Source organism: Balaenoptera ricei, chromosome 10 (assembly GCF_028023285.1).
Source record: "Balaenoptera ricei isolate mBalRic1 chromosome 10, mBalRic1.hap2, whole genome shotgun sequence".
NCBI lineage: Eukaryota > Metazoa > Chordata > Mammalia > Artiodactyla > Balaenopteridae > Balaenoptera > Balaenoptera ricei.
In genome coordinates, this window is record NC_082648.1 from 32,093,814 (window position 1) to 32,118,303 (window position 24,490).

The 24,490-nt window shown below is 33.7% G+C and overlaps 1 protein-coding gene across 13 annotated transcripts in view; it reads right to left on the minus strand.

The window, feature by feature from the left end:
• Positions 1 to 24,490, minus strand: part of KIF21A (kinesin family member 21A) — a 175,125-nt gene that overhangs the window by 16,352 nt on the left and 134,283 nt on the right. For 2 of the 13 annotated variants that reach the window (XM_059935635.1, XM_059935632.1), the window contains 11 exons: positions 19,694 to 19,888; positions 19,169 to 19,270; positions 18,263 to 18,428; positions 17,758 to 17,778; positions 12,701 to 12,761; positions 12,276 to 12,330; positions 9,806 to 10,017; positions 7,327 to 7,434; positions 5,776 to 5,904; positions 3,552 to 3,590; positions 2,873 to 2,887 (listed from right to left, as the gene is read on the minus strand). In XM_059935635.1, coding sequence (XP_059791618.1) covers positions 2,873 to 2,887; positions 3,552 to 3,590; positions 5,776 to 5,904; positions 7,327 to 7,434; positions 9,806 to 10,017; positions 12,276 to 12,330; positions 12,701 to 12,761; positions 17,758 to 17,778; positions 18,263 to 18,428; positions 19,169 to 19,270; positions 19,694 to 19,888 — 1,103 coding nt within the window. Of the gene's footprint in view, positions 1 to 2,871; positions 2,949 to 3,551; positions 3,591 to 5,775; positions 5,905 to 7,326; positions 7,435 to 9,805; positions 10,018 to 12,275; positions 12,331 to 12,700; positions 12,762 to 17,757; positions 17,779 to 18,262; positions 18,429 to 19,168; positions 19,271 to 19,693; positions 19,889 to 24,490 lie in introns of those variants that run through there. The other 11 variants (XM_059935634.1, XM_059935637.1, XM_059935643.1 and 8 more) reach the window with 9 other exon arrangements.

Genomic DNA, 24,490 nt, shown 5'->3' on the forward strand with positions numbered 1-24,490 from the left:
TAAAATACTAAGGAAGCAAATTTCAAACAAATTTGAATAAATACAAGAATGATTGCATAGCCAGAAATTCTAAAGGGAGAATGGCTCAAAAATAACAAAAACTTTTAAAACTCTCACCATCTCAAAGAAGATTTTTAAAAAAGAGTAAGATTTTAAAAGAATAGTGATGCTCTTTAGGGAGACTTCTCATAATTTTAATATTTCTGGAATTTCTGCTTTATGCCACTGGACTATGAACTGTGAAAATATAAAATTTATCAAAACACTGTCCCTATCCCAAAGGAGGTTAAGACAGGATCTGAACTGAAATAATTGTCTTGGGAAGACTAAAAATGAGAGTGAATTAAGAAATGATAAATATATAAGTTGGATGTATCTTTGCTCAGAGCAGGAAGAAAAATTATGTTGAAATATGTCCATTATATAAGACAGATGGCATAATGTTAGGACAGATTCAGGAATAAAACAAAGCTGTCTGTTTCCATCTTCCTGATGAATGAGAACAACCTTTAAGATGCAAGGGACAGAAATAATTAAGAAGAAATGTAAGCCCAAGATACATTAGATCTGACAATGAAGACTTGTTCAGTGAGTTCAAGTATTTCTGTTTTTACATCATTAGATCACAGGGTTGTGAAAGTATATACCATTGCAGAGACAAAAATCATTGTTGGTATACTAAGAGGATCAATAAAGAGGATAAAACATGTAGACCCAATTTTCCAGAAAGGAGAAAAAAAAGTGGATTTCAGAAATTACAGATGAGTAAAACTTCTTGTTGAGTCTCACAGAGGAAAATATTAAACAAATAATTACAAACACTTAAATGCTCATCAGTAAGAGATAACATCTCACAGGGGAAGTTCCTTGTAGAATTAATAGGCAGGAGATTAGGGGAATGTCATATTCACAACATATGTTGATTCCAATAAGGTCCATACAAAAAGCTTTTCAAATGATATCCCTATGGACATGTTGGGTAAGTATGAAACTGTTGTAGTAAGGTAGTTCCATCAGTGGCTGAAGAGTCACCCCTAAAGAGTCAATGTTCCTCTCAGTCTGGAAAAAGGTCTTCAATATCTAGTCAGTCTTTCCCCAGAACTCAAGACAGATATGGCATGTTTATTTAATTGATATTTTAAAGAGCTGTATTGTCTAGAAAAATTACCCAAAAAAATCCATTTAAGTATGTACTTAGCACTAAAATATTCATTGGATAAAATTTAAACATAAAATTTATGTTGAAGATAGAACAGAATGCTCCAAGTAGGAAAGGGGCTTAATTAGATTTTAAAAGCTAAAGAAATTTGTTTATTGAATACAAGATCAATGGATCAACAATTTATGATTCCTCTACCAACACTTTCAATGACTTGTGCAATAGAAGTAAGTATTTCAGGAGAAAGAAAGCAATAGAGCTACTGTATTCTGCCAAGGCCACATCTGGAATGAGGCTGAGTTCCAGATGCCACATTTTAAAAACAGCTTTGAAAAATCAGAGATTTTCCAAAACAGTGGAAGCAGAAAGAAGGATCTGCAGACAATATCACATTAGGAACAGATGAATCTAAAACTATTGAGCTGATAAGAGAACCTTCATCGGAGAGAGCATACAAAAGCACAGTTAAATAGCTGAATATTTAAAGAGCTGGCACATACACACAAAAAAGGTATACTGGATTAAATCTAGCATAGCTCAAGAGGGTTGATGACAGACCAATGAATAAAAATTTAAAGGAGGTAAATTAGGCTTAGGATTTAAAAAGAAAAACTTTATTTTGGGGATTTAGTTATAATGATTTCAAAAAGTGAAGGGAGTTCCCCATTACCAGAAATAAGACCAGGAATTGTTACCACATGGGTGTATAATTACAAAATAAAAAGTAATATTTGCATTCACACATCAATTTGAGATTCTTGAAATTAATGCTCAGTAACTTGTTAGATTACCAATCTAAGAACTTAACCAGATTAAAACCGAAATGGTAGCAAAACCTCCTCAAAAGCCTAAAACTGCCATTTTGAAATCCTATCAATATTATGTGGGGTTTACAGCTATGAACTGAAGCCATTAAATTATAACTATTGCTTCAAATGTTGAAAAGTTATGATCTAATGCATAGTCAATTGCTGCTCTTCTAAAACATTAAATATATATGTATGTATATTCTAACAAGCTGATTATAAAGAAAAGAATTAATGTTAATAACCTAAGAGCTGTTTTGATCTGCATTTAATGACACAAATCATCCTAAGAAAAAAGCTAAACAGTACCCTTGGTTATTTAGCACTATGTCTCCAAATGAGTTCCTTCCTTCAGATTACTATCTTTATCCTAAGAATCTATTAACGTTTCCTGATGATATAATGTGCAACACAATTCTGTCATGTCAAAGGTTGTAATATTACAAAAGTGAATATTTGCCTCCAGTAACTTATGTATGGCATAGCCCTAGAGACCAGGATGTCTCTTTTTCATTCTTATGTGTTTTATTCATTCAGACTTCTGAAGAAAAATAATTTCAACATTAAATATAGCATCATATTTATTAGATACTGAAAGATACTCTCAAATATTCAGAATGTTAGAGTTAATATTTTATAGAGATTACCTTATACAAAAGATAATAGAAAAAGTACAGAAATTGGAAACATAAATCCCTGGTATTTCTTTCTCTATTAAAATTAATCTATCCACATTCTGAAGTATATAAATCAACTTTAAAATAGTTTAAGTTAAGGTTAAATATTGCAAACTTATACAACAGATCTGATGTGAAGGGAAAAAATGCTTATTTCTGATCCATGCAAAACCAGTAAAGTCTTGTAATACTGTGAATAAGATTAATTTCCTCTCCCTTCCCTTGCCTACCTTCTGGAGGATCTACTGATGATCAGGAAAATGGCCATAAAACATGGGAAAGAAGTGCAAAGAGAGAGGAGACAAACTGATTAGTGGGAAGAGGAAATGAAAGGAAAAAAGAGAAATTAGGGGTCCAAAAAACCCATAAACATGAAAAAACGCAACATTGTTATTTGAAAAACAGCATCTACCAGTTAAAACTATTTATTATGCTTTTAAAATTCTTTTACTTTCTATATCTTTCTATATTTTAGGTACCATAGTGTCCATTTTTTCCCTAGTATACCTTTTTTTAAAATCACAAAGCCTGCCATAAACTTTTTATTTAAAATCGATAAATCAACATGAAAAAATACCTTATTCACTTCCCATGCCTTGAGGTGGCAAAAACCATTGAGGAGCAAACTTTTACATTAATTTTCATAGAACTTAATTTCTTTAAAGAAAAGTTTTAGATTATAGACAGAATATAAATAGCACAAATTTTTATGCTATTATATAAAAAAGTTTACCACTACTTTGAAAGGTATGATCACAAAAATATATTAAAATTAATGTTTAAAAACATCAGTGTATTTATATGGTTTATAAGTTATGAATGCAACAAAAATGAGTTTTGTTTAAAGTTTCTAGGAAGGCATTTTAGAACATCACTGAAATGCCAGAACGTAGGAAAGAAAGAAAGTACCTGTGTACCTCCGACAGAGAGGAATCACTTTCATCAGACCTACAGTGAAAGAGTTAGAATTATGAGGAAAAAGAATACAGATGTCAACAGGTAAAGACACCGAGATTGAACTGATTCAACAGTATGAGTAACAGAAATACAGCAAACATTTCCTTTACAGTGCCCTGCTTTTCTATTTGCACTGGATATCAGCAAATTCAGTGACAGCTAAATTAGTTAAAATTTTGTGCTTATGTTTTCTACCAAGATTTGGGGGGAAAAACTTTCTATTACTGATCCACAGAACCCAGCTATCCTCACTTTCTAAAATGTAGGCCCTGAAAAGGAACAACATCAAGCAAGTGAAATACATCACTTCAAGACTCTATTTAATTTGACTAGTACTAGAAAAAGTTTTCGGTTTCAGTAGTCATTAATGAACTTTATTCCTCTTGATAATTACTTTAGATTTAGACTCTCATGTGGAAGTTTCACAAATACATTATATGTTTGCATGGAAAGCAAATCATTCAAAATTTAATAACCTTTGATTTTAATTCATCTCAAAAACATGGAGTTCTTCTGATTAGGCAGTCCCTCAGTAATAGTTGGGAGGTTTTACTGGAATTTTAAAAACAGGTGAGCCACTCCTGTCAGCCTTAACCTGAAACCTACAGGACTGACAATAAGTCTGGTTATCATGAAAATCTATTTAGCTTGTATTGTTATATAATATCCTTGGGAAGAATGAGGATAGAGTGAGTGCTGGCATATATGTAATCAGAAACAATGTGTGGGACCTACTTCTAGCTGGTGAAATATGCTAGACTCAAAAAGGAGACCAAAGAAAGTCATTAAAAAGGTAGGTGAGTTTTTTGAAAGTGTAGTCAGTTATTCTAAGTTTTAGTTTATAGAGACTACAACAGAGTCAAATGATTGGTAGATAGCTCATAAACTATTTCAGTAAAAAATATGGAACTATAATTAGATTGTCAAGATTATCAAAAGAGCAACAGAAAAATTTTATGACTGTGAATGCAAGGGAGACAAAATTTAGTAATTCTTCATCATCACTAGTGAAAATGGACTTCCTAAAGACATTCTTAATGTTCTACTCTTTCTCAATTAAATGAGAGGTATGATTTAACAATGTTCAAGAGTCTTTTTTTAAATATATTTTTTAAAAATATTAAAAAAAAATACCTATCTAGATCATTTGAAAGGACATGTCATCTGATTAAACTATATTAAAATCTAATTTTAATATAGTTTAATCTAACTGATTAAACTATATTAAAATCTAATCAAAAATGTTATCCATAAATTAAGTAGATTAAAGAATCTTTCAAAATGATGGTGTGTCTCTCTAAGTCTATAGAGCCATTTGGCATGATCTAAACATGCCAGACAGATCTTAAACAATACCCTGTAAATTTCAGAAATCGTTGATATATACAGGGAGATTATAGCGTAGAAAACAAAGAACTGGTGTGGGATACTGAATATCAAGTACATATACTATCCAAAATGCTATCATTCAAAATCAAAGCAGACAAGTCAGAGTTAATAAACACCTTATGGCAACACTGTTAGTATGAAATTCTTGCAAGAGAGATTCTGGCTCAGTGTGGGAATATTTTTTCACTTCAAATTTAATGAAAATTATATTTTCCATACCCCTCCAACTTCTCTTCCCCAACAACCCACCCTGAGTTCTACCCCCTCCACCCATAAAGGTACTCTTTTATCCCAAGAATACAATTACTCAAGTTTTGTGGTGGATTTGTAGAACAACCAAATGATAACAACATGTTACACATATGGCAATGCTTTTGTAAGCTGTTATATCCACCAAAGGTAAAATAATTTGCCTCTTTTCAATGCAGGCTATCTGGATTAGAGGCTTTTATAGGCTCAATGAGCTGAAAAATCCCAAGAAATTTAACTTCAAGTGGTCTCAAAGATTTTTCAATCCCAATTTACTTGTAAAAGAAAAGGTAAGACAAGTGCTTAGTATAGCAATGCAAATCTATAGCAGGGAATAATGTTCAGCAGGAAAATTAATTTCTCTAATTTTGTCTATATGGTTCATTTCCCATTGGAAAAACACATGAAATATGGCAAGAGTTCACAAGTCAGACTCCATCTCCCACACAGAGAGAAGGCTAAATGTTTTCTACAGACTGTATTGAAAGGTTCAGAATATTATAATGAATAATTGGGGCTCTTTTACATAATGACTTACTTATCCTGCTGAACTGATGTGTTTCCCTGAGAAACAGTAAGACGATTAAAAACATTCAGTTCATTACGGGGCCGGCTTGGTGGGGAAGAAGGAGGTGAAAGACTAGCCTCTGAGGTTCCAGAATCTGAGCTACAAGAAAAAAAGAACATTAAATAGGTGGCTTTAATTGGCTTTGATTTGTTAGAAATGTTGTAAGAAACATGCTTTTTTAAAAAAGCTTTTCATTATAGAATTCCTTCCTTGCTTCCTTTCTTCCTCTGTTCCTTTTTATAAGATAAAATGCACTCTGAACAATTTAATTAAAAATTTTTTTCCACTGAACCTTGTTACACTGGCCACAAGATGGCACTAAAGAAAAAGTTCTGTCTGCTAAAATCTAAAGTCAGTATAAATAAAGCAAGCCAAATTTAAAATTATACAATTTTAGAGTTGAGAGCAAGTTGTTCACTTTACAGATGAGGAAACAGACCCTGAGAGTTTAAGAGGAATTTGCCTATTCAATTGATTCATTCATTTATTTTTAAATTACTTATTTGCTCCATCCCCTACCTCCTGCTTATTCTTAAGACATTCGATTCAGTAGAAACAGGTAAATTACATCTTTAAATACAGGAAACAAGGATGAGTAGAAGAGCAACTTCCATGACATTCATGTCAGCTAAACCAGTGGTCAAAGTAGAGAGTGTGCATGTTGGTACAAGGGAGGAGGATGGTATAGGATCATCCACTTGGGTACAGAAAATATATGAAAACTTCTTTCATAATTATTTTTATGTTAAAGAAATTGGCTTTATCAATACTTAAATATAGATTAGTATTGATACTCCTACTCAAGAGCATGTCAGAGATCTACCTGCCATATGCAGCTCCTTAGGTGACCTGAGGGAGATCTCAGTGTGCCACAGGGTAGAAAGGTGACAGTGGCTCTAACCCATTTTTAACTTTCTGTGTGTTGTGGTGTTGTAATATACAAATGCCCACGTAAGTGGACCATCAGATTATATTGTGTACTATTAAGCAAACTAACCCTCACAAAACACACAAATAGCTTTTAAAATATTTCAACAAAAAAAACAGTTAAAGATAATGCCAATTTAGACATAAAAGAACAGCAAGAAAATGGCACAAGTCACACATCTTCTAAAACTAGATTTTTGTTAACCACTTTAAAGAGGTGAAATCAATGTCAGTTTTATCAGATGACAGTCAAAATTAATTTCAAAACTTTCTAGAAGACTATTTGAATTGTAGTTTTAATAAACCTCTCCTCAAATGTATATTAACTCCAAAATGATATGCACAAATAATTGAAAAATAAATCAGACTATATGAATGGGGACAAGTGCTCAAATTTATTTATAGGTATGTGTTACCAAGAAAGTTAGACTACTTATACAAGCCAACAGCGGACTTGATTGTCTTGATTAGTCAAATCAGTCACAATCCCAGAGTCAGTCTGAATATGGAAAATAATTTCACTATTGTGCTTTAGCATCTAAGTGCATCAGACATTTTATACAATCTAGTAGATAAAAAGCATGGGTAACTTACTGTTTTTGTTCCTTGGCCTTTGATTTTTCCCCTTTCTCATATGCCTTTCTCCTTGTTACAGGGGAAGGCTCTGGTAGCTTTTTTTCTGATAAAGATGACTGTCTGGAACTAAGAGAGAGAAAGGTTCTGTAATCATCTAATTTTAAATATATACATATAACTTTGGCAGATAGTCAACCTAAATTTTTAATAGATTAATAACTGGAACTTGAGAAAGATTATTTGGAAATTAGAACTAGGACAGGAAAATATCACATGAGTTATTTTTAATTAATGGGAGCTTGATAACTATATATTTAATTTTTAAATTGGCAATTTTGTCAAATACATACATGCCCATTATCTTTGAATGTAAACATCAATGCTATACTGCCAAATAGCTAAAATAATTTTTTAATTTTAAACATTAAGTGTTTAAGTTTGATTAGAATTGCTTCAGTTGAAGAAAAATTGTCTTTATAGTTCTGCAAGAACAAAAATTAGAATATCAGAATATGAGAAACAAAGATTTAATGAATTAATATTTACACAGTCACAAAAGAATACTACAGGTAATCACAAAAAACTACATTTTACTTAACTAGTATTTAAGTATTAGTTAGCTATATCTATTTTAGTACTAAAAATATTTTTGTTTTATTATAGACTTTAAATGTTCAATAGTGGCTATGTAATTAATTTAAGACTATGATTTTTGTGTACAGTGGTAATGAATTTTAATTGAAAAAAATGAATTTTTTGCTATCCTTGACTAGTTTTATTAATAAGGAAAAAAGCCACTAAGGAATTAGCAAGCAGGATCCCCAGAATGGGCTTACAATGATTCCTATTTGAAAGTGAAAACTAAATATAATTAAACTTCACGTGCCTGATTTTTCTAATTAGAGGAAATCACATTTTAGAAGTTCTGGATCATTTAAATCATAAGGCCCACTTGAGTAAATTCTTTTACTTTATGCAATGGAAGTCATGTAGTAATGGGATATAAGAGTTACTGCACCAAGCACATGACCAACTTTTAAATTTGTACAGAATTACACAAGCATCTTAATTTATGAAAACTTGATAATAAATCATGTGAAGAGACAGTGTCTAAAAGACATTTTCTACAACCTGTCATAAATGATACATTTTTAAAATGAAAAACAAAAGGGCAAAAAGAAGGTATTACCTGAATTCTGGATTCCAGGTCATAGATTTAGTCTTGAAGTTCCAAAAGTCTCTATTCATCTGATAGACTAAATGCTGAACACATAGGCGTCTCTAAAATCTGTTCTCAGTTCTATATCACTACCTTCACCAAAAGCATTTTTCTACTGTTATCTTATCAAAAAAGCACTGAAGCCATAAGCTATACTGGTTAGCAATCTCCAAGAGCAAATCTAATAGTTAATTACATAAGTCACCTCAAGCACATGCAAGATAGTTCTGTCATTAAAACTAATTTTGGAACTAAAGGTAGTAGATGGGCTTACTGAATGGAAGACAGTGAAAATATCTTCATAAGATGAAGAAAGTTATGGGAAACAGATGTTCAAGTTAGGGTGGAGAGTTTGTTATATTTTATTATTTACAGAGTCATATAGTATGAACCATTTTTTTTGGCAATATTTCCCAATGCAATGATGTGTTCATTCAATAGATCATTTGCTAGATCACATGTGAGAGTTAGTTTGGAAAAAAGCCATTAAAAATCTTTACCAGTGAATGACTGATGTAATTTTAATATAACTAACAAAACACATACACACACACACACACACACACACACACACACACACACACAGGCCTGTGTAGGGAAATCTTTGTTCTCAAGATAATAATGAAAAATTTCTAAATAAGTTTTGTTTTGAATGGAATGTTTTTTGCTAAGATTATCATTGAGAGGAGAGGTAATATTTCCTCCTTCAAATCTTTAATAATACAATATTTATACTTTATGTGTACACTCATCCCAGACATGCAATGTGCTTCAAGGCAAAGAATTAGGAAAATTCAAAATGTATTATTTGTAACTGATATTTGTATTTTTCTTTGAAAGTGTCAGCAAAGGTTTACTGTCTTGACCAGGCTCTTAGAACTAGGATATAATGTAATTTAGAGTAAATTTAAGAATCTTTAAAGCTTCTGTTTTATATAATGGTTTTATAGGTATAACTTTAATCTAGTTTAGGTGTTTCTAAATAAATTTTGTCTGTAATTCACAACTCAGCCCTTATAAAAATTATAATCTTTAAGAAAGACCCTAAAACTTAGAAATAAGACTAAGCAATTCAACAAAGAACATCTCATTTAAATTATTTTGAATGTCCAAAAATTTGGAGACACAACACCTAACAGAAATTACTTTGAAAACTAGAGATCTTATTTACATAAATTTTTAAAAATAGAAATAAGAAATAAGCAACATGCATTTTTTTTTTTTTTTAAAAAGAGAAAGCCAAAAGAAAGGAAGTTAGTGTAGCTGGGCCAGACTTACATGCTGCCTATCTTAGAAGGGAAGCCAGATGGGGGAGGGAGCTCTTTTTCCCTAGCAGAAGTACTTGTCTCTGTATTCATTCCAATCTCTTGCCCTTCTGCAACAGGTGTAAGAGGGCCAGGCAAGGAGGCATCTCCTGTACTAGTGTCTGAAGCTAGTTCACTGCTATCTGCATACAGCAATTCCATTTGAGTGGTGGTTCTCCTTCGGGCCTAGTCAGAGAATGGAAGGAAAAGCAATCATGTGCAAATTTTCGCAGGGAAGATGATTAGGCGATATTTAATATTAGTTTGAAATAGGTAAAACATTTAGCGTGTCTTTTCCTAGCAAGTGTGTCAAACATAACATGTAAGATAGTGGCAAGCCAGAGCTACAGCCAGGTAAGACCTTTAGAGGCCATAATAATAGCCAACATTTCTATTGTATGCCAGAAATTGTTATAAATACTTTACTATATTAGTATATACTATCATTATCCCAATTCACAAATGAGAAAACTGAGGCACAGAGAAGCTAAAAGTCCAAAGTCACACAGCTAGTAAGTGGCAAAGCCAGATTCAAAACCAGGCAATCTGCCTGCAATATTATTGTGCTATCCTGCCATTCATCGCCAGCTCCCTCAACATATCATTAAAAAAAAAAGAAAGAAAGAAAGAAGAAAGAAATTAAACCAAAAGATAGTTGCAGGGACATTCAACTAAATTCTGATGTTTCCCAGGCTTAGATGATTTATTTAATATAAATTTTAATTTCATTTTACTATCAATTTTTACATCTGTTTCTCCTTTTTTATGACCCTGCCCCCCTGATGCTTTAATTGGGTGTTTAATCTGTCTGCTGGATATCTACCACCAGTCCATACCAGCTTTTGGCAGCATGGTGAGGCAGGTGAAGGTTATTTTCCTAGAATCTAAATTTACCATAAGCATTCCCTTCCATACTCCTGAAAAACCAATGGGACTACCTTGTTGTTAATGCTTAGAGTTGGCTGCTATCGCTAATGTATTAACAGATAATCAAGGTGTTTACCAGATTAGAAACCTCTAAAGGGCAGGCAACCTGTTTTATTCAACTTTGTATCCCCTACATTTAACATAGTGCTGGTAAATACCTATTTAAAATACATACTCAACTTCACTTTTTCAATGAGTGAAAAATAAATAATATGAGATCCTTTTAGGCATCTTTGCAGTTCAAAAGGAGTGGTAGATATTACCAGAAAACTTTTGGAAACAGAAAGCCCTGCAGGCCAACCTTTTACCCTGTCAGTTCTCCCTACTGCAAATTGAGTCATTTTCTTGGGAATTCCTAACCACAGTGGTTTTTTTTAGGAGATGACCTTCAGGCTACCACTTCACATTTCTCTCTGGCTTTCACAGGGCCTGAAAGACCAAGTTACCTTAGGAGATTCTCTCTTCCACTTAAGACTGGATCCAAACTATACTAGAATGTTTTCTTTGAGTTTGGGTAACTTCTACTTAGTCACTTAGAATAATAAAACACAAACCACATGTCACCAAGCCAGTAGCTCAAGGACCATACATAAAGACTGGAGATGTGTTTCAGTTGGCTAGCCCAGTATTTTAAAGATAAGGAAATTCTCCATTTAAATACATATTTAAAGCTTCTCTTTAAAAAGTTGAGGATCTGGTAGCCTTAGGCCCATATTCCATCATGGCAAAAATAAGCAGTAGTTGAGTGGTGGCTATTTGCTTTAGATGGAGCATGTCCACTTCAGGTAATCATAATGACCCCTATTAATTACCTTACATCCAGCCAAATTACTCATTTATATTACCTGGCTAGCCACTGTTGGCCTTAAATCCACCCTGTCCATTAGCACAGTACTATTCTTTTGAGTCCTGATTTCATCCATTCATTCAACTAATATTTACTAAGCACTGCAAGAATTCTTTGTTTTCAAACATCTTAAGATAGTTAATTCATCTAGTATCAAATGCTACAAACAATCAATCTAAAATATACCATGTGTTTCTTACACATTTAACAGTATGTATCCTTTATTTTTTTAAGCTTCATAAATATACATTATAGCATCAATTTTCAATACAAAATGATGATTAAGAGTTGGCCTATTCAAATCACCTCAAGACACAGTTAAACAAAATAAATAAGGAATACTTAAGGACATACTAGAATGTTAAAATTTCAAAAATCTCCTGTCAATCTAAATTATTTTTAAGGATTGTTTTCCATAATCATATCTTATCTAGTGGAAAAAGTACAAGAATACAGTAAATCACAAGTTTCACAAAGGAGCAATTTTTCAATAAAAATTTTTTTCAAGGGGGAATATGATAAAGAACTAAATTTCTTACACATGAAATCTTTGGTAAAAGCATGCCTACTTGCTGACCTATTAAGAGTCAAACCTGAGGCCTATGTGATTAATAGTGACAATAAAGAACAGCAGAAAAAATGTTTACCTGGTATTTTCAATTCTCCTTACCTTGTTTTTAGGTTTCACTTCACCACAAAGCTTCATAAGGTCTGAAGAGAGTGAGCTATGTGCAAATAAGTAATTAACCACATGATTAAAAGGGAACTTATAGAAAACTGTATGTCCTCTAATGAGTACAAGTATGGAAAAAAATGTATATGCCTACAGAAAACACAGAAAGACAATATTTAAAATCAAAATAAACTAAAATAGTCCATTTTCCTTCCTTAAATATCCCAGTATTTTTATTTTAAAGTTTTTGATGGTTAAGCATTACTTAGTTTGGCTTCCATATTACCGTTTCTAGTTCTCTTCACTTAGCCATAAAATCCAAAATTATTTGTTTTATGGTAATTGTTTGATGCACAGGATAAAAGTATTAAAAATATTACAGAAATAAGTCAAATCTATAAAGTTTCTAAAGCCTCTCTTACCTTCCTTCTGATCCTGGGCTGTTCAAAGGTACATCCTCATCAGTGCTGTCCTCTACATTTTCTAAAAAAATGTCCAAAATGTAAGTATTATCCACATGTCACAATTTGAATGATGACTGTAATCCCTATGCTATAATAAGCATCAGCCTAAGTTCTCTCAATATGGGCACTTTGGTTTTAGTAACTGAATCAAATTAGAAATGTAAAAAAATATTTCTAAGAAACTCCTTTGATTATATGTCCTAGGATGAGAAAAATATGTTCAAAATAGGAAAGCTATGAGTTGAATGGTAAAACAAAGAACAGCATTCACAGGATGGAAATGAGATCATGTATTTATCAGAGTATGTATAATTATTTATATATTTTTCAGAGTATGTATTTATCCCACACCATCCATTTATCCCATGTATGAAAAACCACTGAGTAAAACACAAGATTAAAGTAAATGCTGCATGCGCTCCCTTTAATGTACTGAGCCAACTTCAAAAACCACATAGGTATGAACATAGTTGTACTTTATCAGTATTCCAACTTATATATTTTCCTTTACTTTTATTTTTGTTTTCAAGTAGAGAGAGAGCATGTGTGTGTGTGAAGGTATTCAGGAGTTACATACCAGCATGCAGCTCATTCACATGTACATAAAAGGCTAAAACTACAGGTTTCCATGCAACAGTTTTGTAGATAAATGCAAACAAACCACTGCTATTTCAGAACAACTGTAGCACACTAATAAAAAGAGAGGAAAAAGCAAACATATAAAACTAGTAGGAAGTCAGTGAATAAAACAGCCACTGAAAGTAAATTATTTAAAATGTCAGTGAGCCCCTAACACAGGTGCAAGTTTTCAAAACTTATACATTTTATTATAAAGCCATTCCACAAAACTAAAGGCAATATTATCAACAATATATACGTTGGGGACCTCCCTGGTGGTCCAGTGGTAAAGAATCCGCCTTCCAATGCAGGGGATGTGGGTTCCATCCTTGGTCAGGGAACTAAGATCTCACATGCCGCAGGGCAACTAAGCCCGTGCGCCACAACTACCAAGCTTGCGCGCCTCAACAAGAGAGCCTGCCTGCCGCAAACTACAGAGCTCATGTGCTCTGGAACCCACGCGCTGCAACTACAGAGCCCACGTGCCCTGGAGCCCGTGTGCCACAACTAGAGAGAGAAAACCCACACACCACAACTAGAGAAGCCCAGGCGCTGTAACTAGAGAGAAACCCGAGCAGACCGTGCACCATAATGAAAAGATCACTTGTGCCTCAACAAAGATCCCATGTGCCACAACTAAGACCCGATGCAGCCAAAAAAATACGGAAAATAAATAAATAAATAAATATTTAAAAATAATTATATATATGTCAATGAAAAATATACAGCATTCATCCCCCTTTAACTTTTACTTTTATATCATACAGGTGGATTATGCTCATAAGTCAACTAATTCCTTTCTCAGATGCTCCCATTCTTCCTCACTGTTTAGCAGACACTTCAATAGAAATTCAGTAATACTTGATAGCATTATCTAAAATGGAGCCCGTCTAGGACCCACACAAAGGGAGTTTACTTTCTGAAATAAGCAAAATGGTGGTCTTTAAGGCAATGTGTATCTCAAAGCCCATGCTTGCAGGCTGGAGGATGTGCTTCACAGAAAGGATAATTGAGTGCTAAGGTGACTGAATTAGTCAATAACATAGAAAATGTAAAGAAATGACAAATCTAGTCTATATTTTTCCATGTATAAAAGCAGGCTAAGATTGACTAGTAATTTTCTTGTAGGGAGTGATGAAACAAGTTAGTATATTAAATATCATATGAGTGCTCAGTAAAAACTACTTAGCTCCTGCATATGCATATATGCCTTATTTAGAGATAATTACAGTTTGACATAACCAACCTAGCCAGAGGATACAACCCTCCACCCAGGCATTCATCAAATTAGACACCTCTTCAGGACTGAGCTTTGTCTGTAGCACTACAGCCATCTGGGCAGCAGGACATGCCATCACCTCACTGCTCTACTCTCAACTCTAAGAACATAATTCCAGCCCAACACCAGCTTCTTTTCTCATCACTGAGCATTAAAGCTAAAAACAGAGACTTAAAACTTCGAAATGCTTTAAAGTTCATCCATATTGGTACATAGCTGCATAATCTCACATCACTAGAAGTTAACCAAACAGTTACTATTAAAGTCTTTATTTTAAAGTTTATATAGGTATATAGATATGTATATATGTTTGTATGTGTGTGTGTGTATATATACATATATATATATATACATATACATATATATATATATATATATATATATGTATATATATATACGTAGTGTACTGAATAGAGTTAACATAGCAGCCCAGAGACTACTATCCTTAGAAAGGCCTTCTTGCAAGGTTGGACTCTGTCTGTCATCTGAAACTTGGCTCTCAGAGTATCCCTAGTCATCAGTTAACTAATGAGGGAAGTTCATTACACCTAGAACATTTGTGCAAATAATATGGCTTATGCTGAGAACTCTTGCTTTCCTTCTGGAGTCTGAAATTCTGGTATATACTAGACAAAGTATGCCTATGTGACTAGTTCCCAGTAAAAACCTCAGGTGCTGAGTGTCTAATGGACTTCCTTGGGTGTAAACTATGCACACATGTTGTTGCATTTTCATTCCAGGGGGAAAAGTGCACTCTGTGTGATGTTTCCTGGGAGGGAGAGAGCATAAGGCAGCCTGGACATGGATTCCTCCTGACTCCATCTGCGTCTTTTTCCTTTACAATCTTGTTGTGTATCCTTCCTACATTGCTCTCATGAATCTTTGCCATGAATACAACTATATGCTGAGCCCCCTGAGTCTTCTAGCAAATCCCCAAACATAGGGAAAGATCCTAGGAACACCAACATAGGTAGGGAAAAAAGAAGGGGCAAATAAAGATGTTCTTCAAAGGCTACAACAATACAAGCCTATTAGTATGGAGTACTGGCCCTTGCTCCCCCTCTAGCCTTATGTTCATCATCCTATACCACATACTTGTTGCTCCAGAGCACCAACCTGCTTGAAGTCCTCATGCATACAATATTTTGGTTAGATGTCCAACCTTTAACTTACTCGCTGGTCAGAGTGACTCTTCTGCCCAGCCCCTTTCCACCTTGTCTCTTGCCTGGCTAAATCTTTTTCTTCATTTATGTTTCAGCTCAAATTTAACCCCCTCCAGAAGGCCTTCATCAACTCCTCCATTCTTGTTGGGTAGCCCCATTCTGTGCTCCCATAATTCCCTGTACATATCTCAATCTCTGCCCTCTCTGCAATGTATCATAATCTGTTCATGGTCTGTCACCCTCAGCAAGGTATCAAGTCCATGAGGGCAAGATTCTGTGTCTTATTTATCTTTGAATCCCAGCACCCAGCCCAAAGTTGAGATAAATTGAAACTAAATAAATATTTTTTAAAGCAATGAATATAATATGACTGTCTAGTTTCTGTGTATTTAACTTCCATGTTTTTCTCCTTCCGTGCTTTTCTTCCAAGAACCTCTGGTCTAGATTATGGCCTTAGGGAAAATTTATGCCATGAGTCACAGGTTATATCAGCTGAATGTGTTTCCCCTCTCTGCTTTTGACCCTTCTTTAAGCTACAGATAATTGAAAGTTGTTTGAAAGCTGTGAGAAAGTAACAATGCACATCAAATAGCAGTTTAATATTTTCTGCACAAAAGGACATCAAAGAGGGCATTGCATTTTTCTTCCAAGTTAAAAGAGATAATGGACTTAAATAAGAATTTACTTATTACTATAAATTGAGCCACTAAGATGAAGAAGAACAAAGAAAAGTCAGAGGAGGAGGAGGGGGAGAAGAACAAGAGGAAGGAGGAGGAAGAGGAAGAGGAAAAGAAACATGCTTAATGACACATGGCATGGCAAAAATTCTGGTTATAATTCAGAAATTTGGGCAGCCTAACATGATTCCTTAATATAACCAATCCTTTTTCTACCTGTTTTTGTTATAGCTTGAGCAGGGTAAAAGTTGTAGCCTGTCCATATCTGTATTATGGAATTGATCTCAAGGAAATACTATTTTGAGATTTAACACACAGGGTAAACGTCTAAAAAAATCAAATAGCTCATGTATTTTATTTGCATCGTTTAAAATAAATTCAGATTCATAGGTTATGTTTATTTTAATAACCCAGAGAGGAAATTACATTTAATCTTTCAGTTACATTCCTCTCCGTCAAGTATAAGTATTAGAAAATTTTGACAGCTGCGTGGTTAGAAAAAAAAAGTTAAGATCAGATTTTGAAATAATTTTAATAAAAACTCCAAAATAATCATTCAGGAAAATTGCAAGTAATAAAATTACACTGATACTCCTGATCCTTCATGTATATAACCACTAGGAGGAGTATAGATATTACTCATGAATGGGCGTAGTTCACATGAATGTTGTAGTGGCAAGGGAAAATGTCAAAAATCTCAATACTCAGTGATCTCTAAAGCTCTAACTTGAAAATATTATAATTATAAATAATGTTTTAATCTGTTCATATAAAATCCTTTGGATAGTTTTATTCAATTTACAATATTAAAATATACATGGCTTAATTTTATAAAACTTAAGAACAGCTGAGAATCTAGCTAATATATATGAAAGACAAATATATATAAAAGATAAATAACACAGAAAGTTATTTATGAGGGTAAAACAACAGATTCAAGTTAACAGATAGATTTAAAAATTAAAAAGGAATATATGTTCCATTTTTTCCTACAAGAAAGAGGGGCTTATGAAACTGGAACCAAATCTGGAGTTCAAATAATAAAATAGAAAAATAAACATACTTCTTTAAACATCTAAGAACTTAAAAATCAGGAAATGTGTCAGAAAGATAAAAGACTTAGTATGTTTGTGGTCACAGATACATTTCATAAAAGATCATGCAAAAACCAGCTGGCTGCCAATAAAAATTTTTAAATAAGATGTACCACAATTAGTGTACATGAACAATTAGTAATTCATGCAGCTGTAGGGTACACAGAAAGCTAAACATACTCACCTAATGGTACGCTATCTAGATCTGTGTAAATAACAGCAAAAAGGAAACAAAAAGCAATACTCCAATCAAAACAAATCCAATGTTAAGAACTCTCATATAAAACAAGATTATGTACCATTTATAAGATATGTAGAATAGATGCCATAGCAAACACTTATAAATTTATTTCTTAAGGCAGTTAGGTATGTAAAGTAATGAAACTTGGTTAATACTTTAAATAATTTAAACAACCAATTCAGAAGCATGGTTGATCTTATTGATTCATAAAAACTAATTGCTTAATAATGCTAAGTAAGCCTTTTTAAGTTGCTAATCATTTCTTGCAATGACAATAATTACATCCCCCAAAATTTATACATGCAAATTAAAGCAGGAATAATTATCAAAAGCATAAGTAAATATAGCATCTATTCAGTCAAGCTATAGGGAAAAAAGGTAGCATATAGCATACTCAAAGAGCAAAGTTACCATGCAATTTATTTAACTAAAATTTAATCCAAATTACCTTGTAAAGCATGACCTAGTAAAGCATCTAGCTCAGGATTTAATTCTGCTTTCTCTTTCAACATGTGGAATAAGAGCTGGTTTTGTGTAGCACTGGTTATTTCAGTTTGTTTAAGCCGACCTTCAAGTACTTTAATTTGAGCCTCTTTCTGGGCAGCCTGAAGACCCTATAACAACACCCCCCCCCAAAAAAATTTATCTTAGATTATACAAAACAGGATCTACCACACAAAGATCTGTATCAAATAGCAAATGCATATGATGTATGGACTTTGACATTAAATAGATCTCGATTCATCCCAGCTCCTGCACTTGCAAGCTCGTTAACCCTGAGCAAGTTACCTTATCTTCCCGATTCTCAGTTTCCAAATATGCAAAATGATATGAATGATTCTTACTTCCTTCCACATTGTGAGGAATAAGTGAGAGAACAAACCATTAAAGGTCTAGCACAGTCTCAACATGGGAAAAAAGGTGAGTCAGAAATTATCACCTTTAACATTTAGGCAGAAGTTTCTGAAGATAAGGAGAGTGAAACTATATTTTTTCCTTTGATTTTTTTGAGCTGTAAAGAATCATTATTAAATCAAAATTATGATACTAAATTTGTCTGCACCCTAAGAGATTTTTCTTTTAACTTTTCCTTTGTTAACGTGAAAAAGAAAGTATTTATACTTTAAGTTGTTTACCTGTTCTAATACACAAGCACAATAGATGAGAAGCTAACGGAATTGATGTAAATACTGCTGAGTTTTCTTAACTCTAAGGAAAGGTAAAAGGAACACTTTCTATCTAAAAACAATCTTCCTCCTTATTACAAAGGAAAGGGTCACTAGAGAAAGATAAGCAAAATTGCAATGAATTAACCAAAGCTTAGGTTTTCAATAATAGTGTAGTTAGAACTTACCTTATTGATGCCCATTGACAGGAAGTGATCTAGCAGGTATCTGGCTTCTGTAAGTGTACAAGCATTAATGACTGCAGTGACATCCAACGTTTCTCCTTCTTCCTACATCAAACCAACATATGATGTATCATTACCTTGAGCTGAATGTATTTAACAGAAGACAAAGCCATTGTTTCATGCATTTATTTGATATTATTGGATTAGCTAATGTGACTCCTCAGAAAAGTATAAAATATGATCCCTACTCCAAGAAACGTATGGTCTAGTTTAAAAGACAAGACATTTGAACAGTTAAGAACTCAAGGTTGATTAATAAATTATATATGTCTTTTGTAAACAATAATAATATCACAAAATACGCAAAGAAATGGAAAGCAGGCAGGCAGTGGTATACAAGCAAAACCTAAGAATCACATTAAACCATAGATAGAAAATCCCTTCATATAAAAATTCAAAGTGTTTTTAATGACAAAAAATACAAAAATACTTCTTATTAAGTCATTAAACATTTTTTTAGTTACAAACCTTTGCTTCTTCCATCTGCATGATGTTGGCTTGACAATCAGAAATACTGTCATTGATATAATCTATATTAGCAGTTAATGACTCCATCTCCTCATTGATGTTAACCACATTTTTATCTCCCTCTCCATTTTCCTTGACTATCTTTTCCCTTCTTTTTGAAAGTTTCTCTCGTCTTTTTGTGAGTTCTTCCCTTTGCTATTGAGAAAAGAGATTGGATTTTAAGAAATTATGTTCATCTAGGACCTTGAGAACATTATGCCAAATGAAATGAGGCAACAGAAGGGCAAATACGCAGGATTCCACCTATATGAGGCAACTAAAAGAGTCACACTCATAGAAGCAGTAAATAGAATGGTTGCTACCAGGGGCTGGGGGAAGGAGGAAATGGGGAGCTGCTGTTCAGTGGATATAAAGTTTCAGTTATGAAAGATGAGTAAGTTATAGAATTCTTCTTTACAACATTGTGCTTATAGCAAACAACACTGTGCTGTACATTTAAAACTGTGTTAAGAGGGTAGCTCTCATATTATCTGATCTTACCACAATTAAAAAAAAAGAAATGGGGATAGCCTCATCCACCAGAGGGCAGACAGCAGAAGCAAGAAGAACTACAATCCTGCAGCCTGTGGAACAAAAACTACATTCACAGAAAGATAGACAAGATGAAAAGCAGAGGGCTATGTACCAGATGAAGGAACAAGATAAAACTGCAGAAAAACAATTAATTAAGTGGAGATAGGCAACCTTCCACAAAAAGAATTCAGAATAATGATAGTGAAGATGATCCAGGACCTCGGAAAAAGAATGGAGGCAAAGATCGAGAAGATGCAAGAAATGTTTAACAAAGACCTAGAAGAATCAAAGAACAAACAAACAGAGATGAACAATACAATAACTGAAATGAAAACTACACTAGAAGGAATGAATAGCAGAATAACTAAAGCAGAAGAACAGATAAGTGACCTGGAAGACAGAATGGTGGAATTCACTGCTGTGGAACAGACTAAAGAAAAAAGAATGAAAAGAAATGAAGACAGCCTAAGAGACCTCTGGGACAACATTAAACTCAACAACATTCACATTATAGGGGTCCGAGAAGGAGAAGAGAGATTGGAAGGACCAGAGAAAATATGTGAAGAGATTATAGTTGAAAACTTCCCTAACATGGGAAAGGAAATAGCCACCCAAGTCCAGGTGCACAGCGAGTCCCATACAGGATAAACCCAAGGAGAAACACGCCGAGACACATAGTACTCAAAGTGGCAAAAATTAAAGACAAAGAAAAAGTATTGAAAGCAGCAAGGGAAAAACAACAAACAAAATACAAGGGAACTCCCATAAGGTTAACAGCTCATTTCTCAGCAGAAACTCTACAAGCCAGAAGCGGGTGGCATAATATACTTAAAGTGATGAAAGGGAAGAACCTACAACCAAGATTACTCTACCCGGCAAGGATCTCATTCAGATTCGATGGAGAAATCAAAAGCTTTACAGACAAGCAAAAACTAAGAGAATTCAGCACCACAAACCAGCTCTACAACAAATGCTAAAGGAACTTCTCTAACTGGGAATGACAAGACAAGAAAAGGACCTACAAAAACAAACCCAAAACAATTAAGAAAATGGTCATAGGAACATATATATCGATAATTACCTTCAACATGAATGGATTAAATGCTCCAACCAAAAGACACAGGCTTGCTGAATGGATACAAAAACAAGACCTATATGTATGCTGTCTACAAGAGACCAACTTCAGACCTAGGGACACATACAGACTGAAAGTGAGGGGATGGAAAAAGATATTCCATGCAAATGGAAATAAAAAGAAAGCTGGAGTAGCAATTTTCATATCAGATAAAATAGACGTTAAAATAAACAATGTTACAAGAGACAAAGAAGGACACTACATAATGAGCAAGGGATCAATCCAAGAAGATATAACAATTATAAATATATATGCACCCAACATAGGAGCACCTCAATACATATGGCAACTGCTAACAGCTATAAAATAGGAAACCGACAGTAACACAATAATAGTGGGGGACTTTAACACCTCACTTACACCAATGGACAGATCATCCAAAATGAAAACAAATAAGGAAAGAGAAGCTTTAAAATACACAATAGACCAGACAGATTTAATTGATATTTATAGGACATTCCATCCAAAAACAGCAGATTACACTTTCTTCTCAAGTGCGCATGGAACATTCTCCAGGATAGATCACATCTTGGGTCACAAATCAAGCTTCAGTAAATTTAAGAAAATTGAAATTATATCAAGCATCTTTTCTGACCACAAGGCTATGAGATTAGAAATGAATTACAGAGAAAAAAACGTAAAAAACACAAACACATGGAGGCTAAACAATACATTACTAAATAACCAAGAGATCACTGAAGAAATCAAAGAGGAAATCAAAAAATACCTAGAGACAAATGACAATGAAAACCTATGGGATCCAAAACCGATGGGATGCAGCAAAAGCAGTTCTAAGAGGGAAGTTTATAGCTATACAAGCCTACCTCAAGAAACGAAAAATCTCAAGTAAACAATCTAACCTTACACCTAAAGGAACTAGAGAAAGAAGAACAAACAAAATCCAAAGTTAGCAGAAGGAAAGAAATCATAAAGATCAGAGCAGAAATCGATGAAATAGAAACAAAGAAAACAATGGCAAAGATCAATAAAACTAAAAGCTGGTTCTTTGAGAAGATAAACAAAATTGATAAACCATTAGCCAGACACATTAAGTAAAGGAGGGAGAGGACTCAAATCAATAAAATTAGAAATGAAAAAGAAGTTACAAGACACCGTCGAAAAACAAAGCATCCTAAGAGACTACTACAAGCAACTCTATGCCAATAAAATGGAAAACCTGGAAGAAATGGACAAATTCTTACAAAGGTATAACCTTCCAAGACTGAACCAGGAAGAAACAGAAAATATGAACAGGCCAATCACAAGTAATGAAATTGAAACTGTGATTAAAAATCTTCCAACAAACAAAAGTCCAGGACTAGAGGGCTTCACAGGTGAATTCTATCAAACATTTAGAGAAGAGCTAACATCCATACTTCTCAAACTCTTCTAAAAAATTGCAAAGGAAGGCACACTCCCAAACTCATTCTATGAGGCTACCATCACCATGATACCAAAACCAGACAAAGATACTGCAAAAAAAAGAAAATTACAGACCAATATCACTGATGAATATAGATGCAAAAATTCTCAACAAAATACTTGCAAACAGAATCCAACAACACATTAAAAGGATCATACACCATGATCAAGTGGGCTATATCCCAGGGATGCAAGGATTCTTCAATATATGCAAATCAATCAATGTGATATACCATATTAACAAATTGAAGAATAAAAACCATATGATCATCTCAGTAGATGCAGAAAAAGCTTTTGACAAAATTCAACACCCATTTATGTTAAAAACTCTCCAGAAAATGGGCATAGAGGGAATCTATCTCAACATAATAAAGGCCATAAACAAGAAACCAACAGCAAATATCATTCTCAATGGTGAAAAACTGAAAGCATTTCCTCTAAGATCAGGAACAAGACAAGGATGTCCACTCTCACCACTATTATTCAACATAGTTTTGGAAGTCCTAGGCACGGCAATCAGAGAAGAAAAAGAAATAAAAGTAATACAAATTGGAAAAGAAGAAGTAAAACTGTCACTGTTTGCAGATGACATGATACTATACATAGAGAATCCTAAAAATGCCACCAGAAAACTCCTAGAGCTAATCAATGAATTTGGTAAAGTTACAGGATACAAAATTAATGCACAGAAATCTCTTGCATTCCTATACACTAATGATGAAAAATCTGAAAAAGAAATTAAGGAAACAATCCCATTTACCATTGCAACAAAAAGAATAAAATACCTAGGAATAAACCTACCTAGGGAGACAAAAGACCTGTATGCAGAAAACTATAAGACACTGATGAAAGAAATTAAAGATGATATCAACAGATGGAGAGATATACCATGTTCTTGGATTGGAAGAATCAATATTGTGGAAATGACTATAACTACCCAAAGCAATCTACAAATTCAATGCAATCTCTATCAAATTACCAATGGCATTTTTTATGGAACTAGAACAAAAAATCTTAAAATTTGTATGGAGACACAAAAGACCCCAAATAGCCAAAGCAGTCTTGAGGGAAAAAAACGGACTGGGAGGAATCAGACTCCCTGACTTCAGACTATACTACAAAGCTACAGTCATCAAGACAATATGGTAGTGGCACAAAAACAGAAACATAGATCAATGGAACAAGATAGAAAGTCCATGAACCCATGGTCAACTAATCTATGACAAAGGAGGCAAGGATATACAATGGAGAAAAGACAGTTTCTTCAATAAGTGGCGCTGGGAAAACTGGACGGCTACATGTAAAAGAATGAAATTCGAACACTCCCTAACACCATACACAGAAATAAACTCAAAATGGATTCGAGACCTAAATGTAAGACCGGACACTATAAAACTCTTAGAGAAAAACATAGGAAGAACACTCTTTGACATAAATCACAGCAAGATCTTTTTTGATCCACCTCCTAGAGTAATGGAAATAAAAACAAAAATAAACAAATGGGACCTAATGAAACTTCAAAGCTTTTGCACAGCAAAGAAAACCATAAACAAGATGAAAAGACAATTTTCTGAATGGGAGAAAATATTTGCAAATGAATCAACGGACAAAGGATTAATCTCCAAAATATATAGACAGCTCATGCAGCTCAATATTAAAGAAACAAA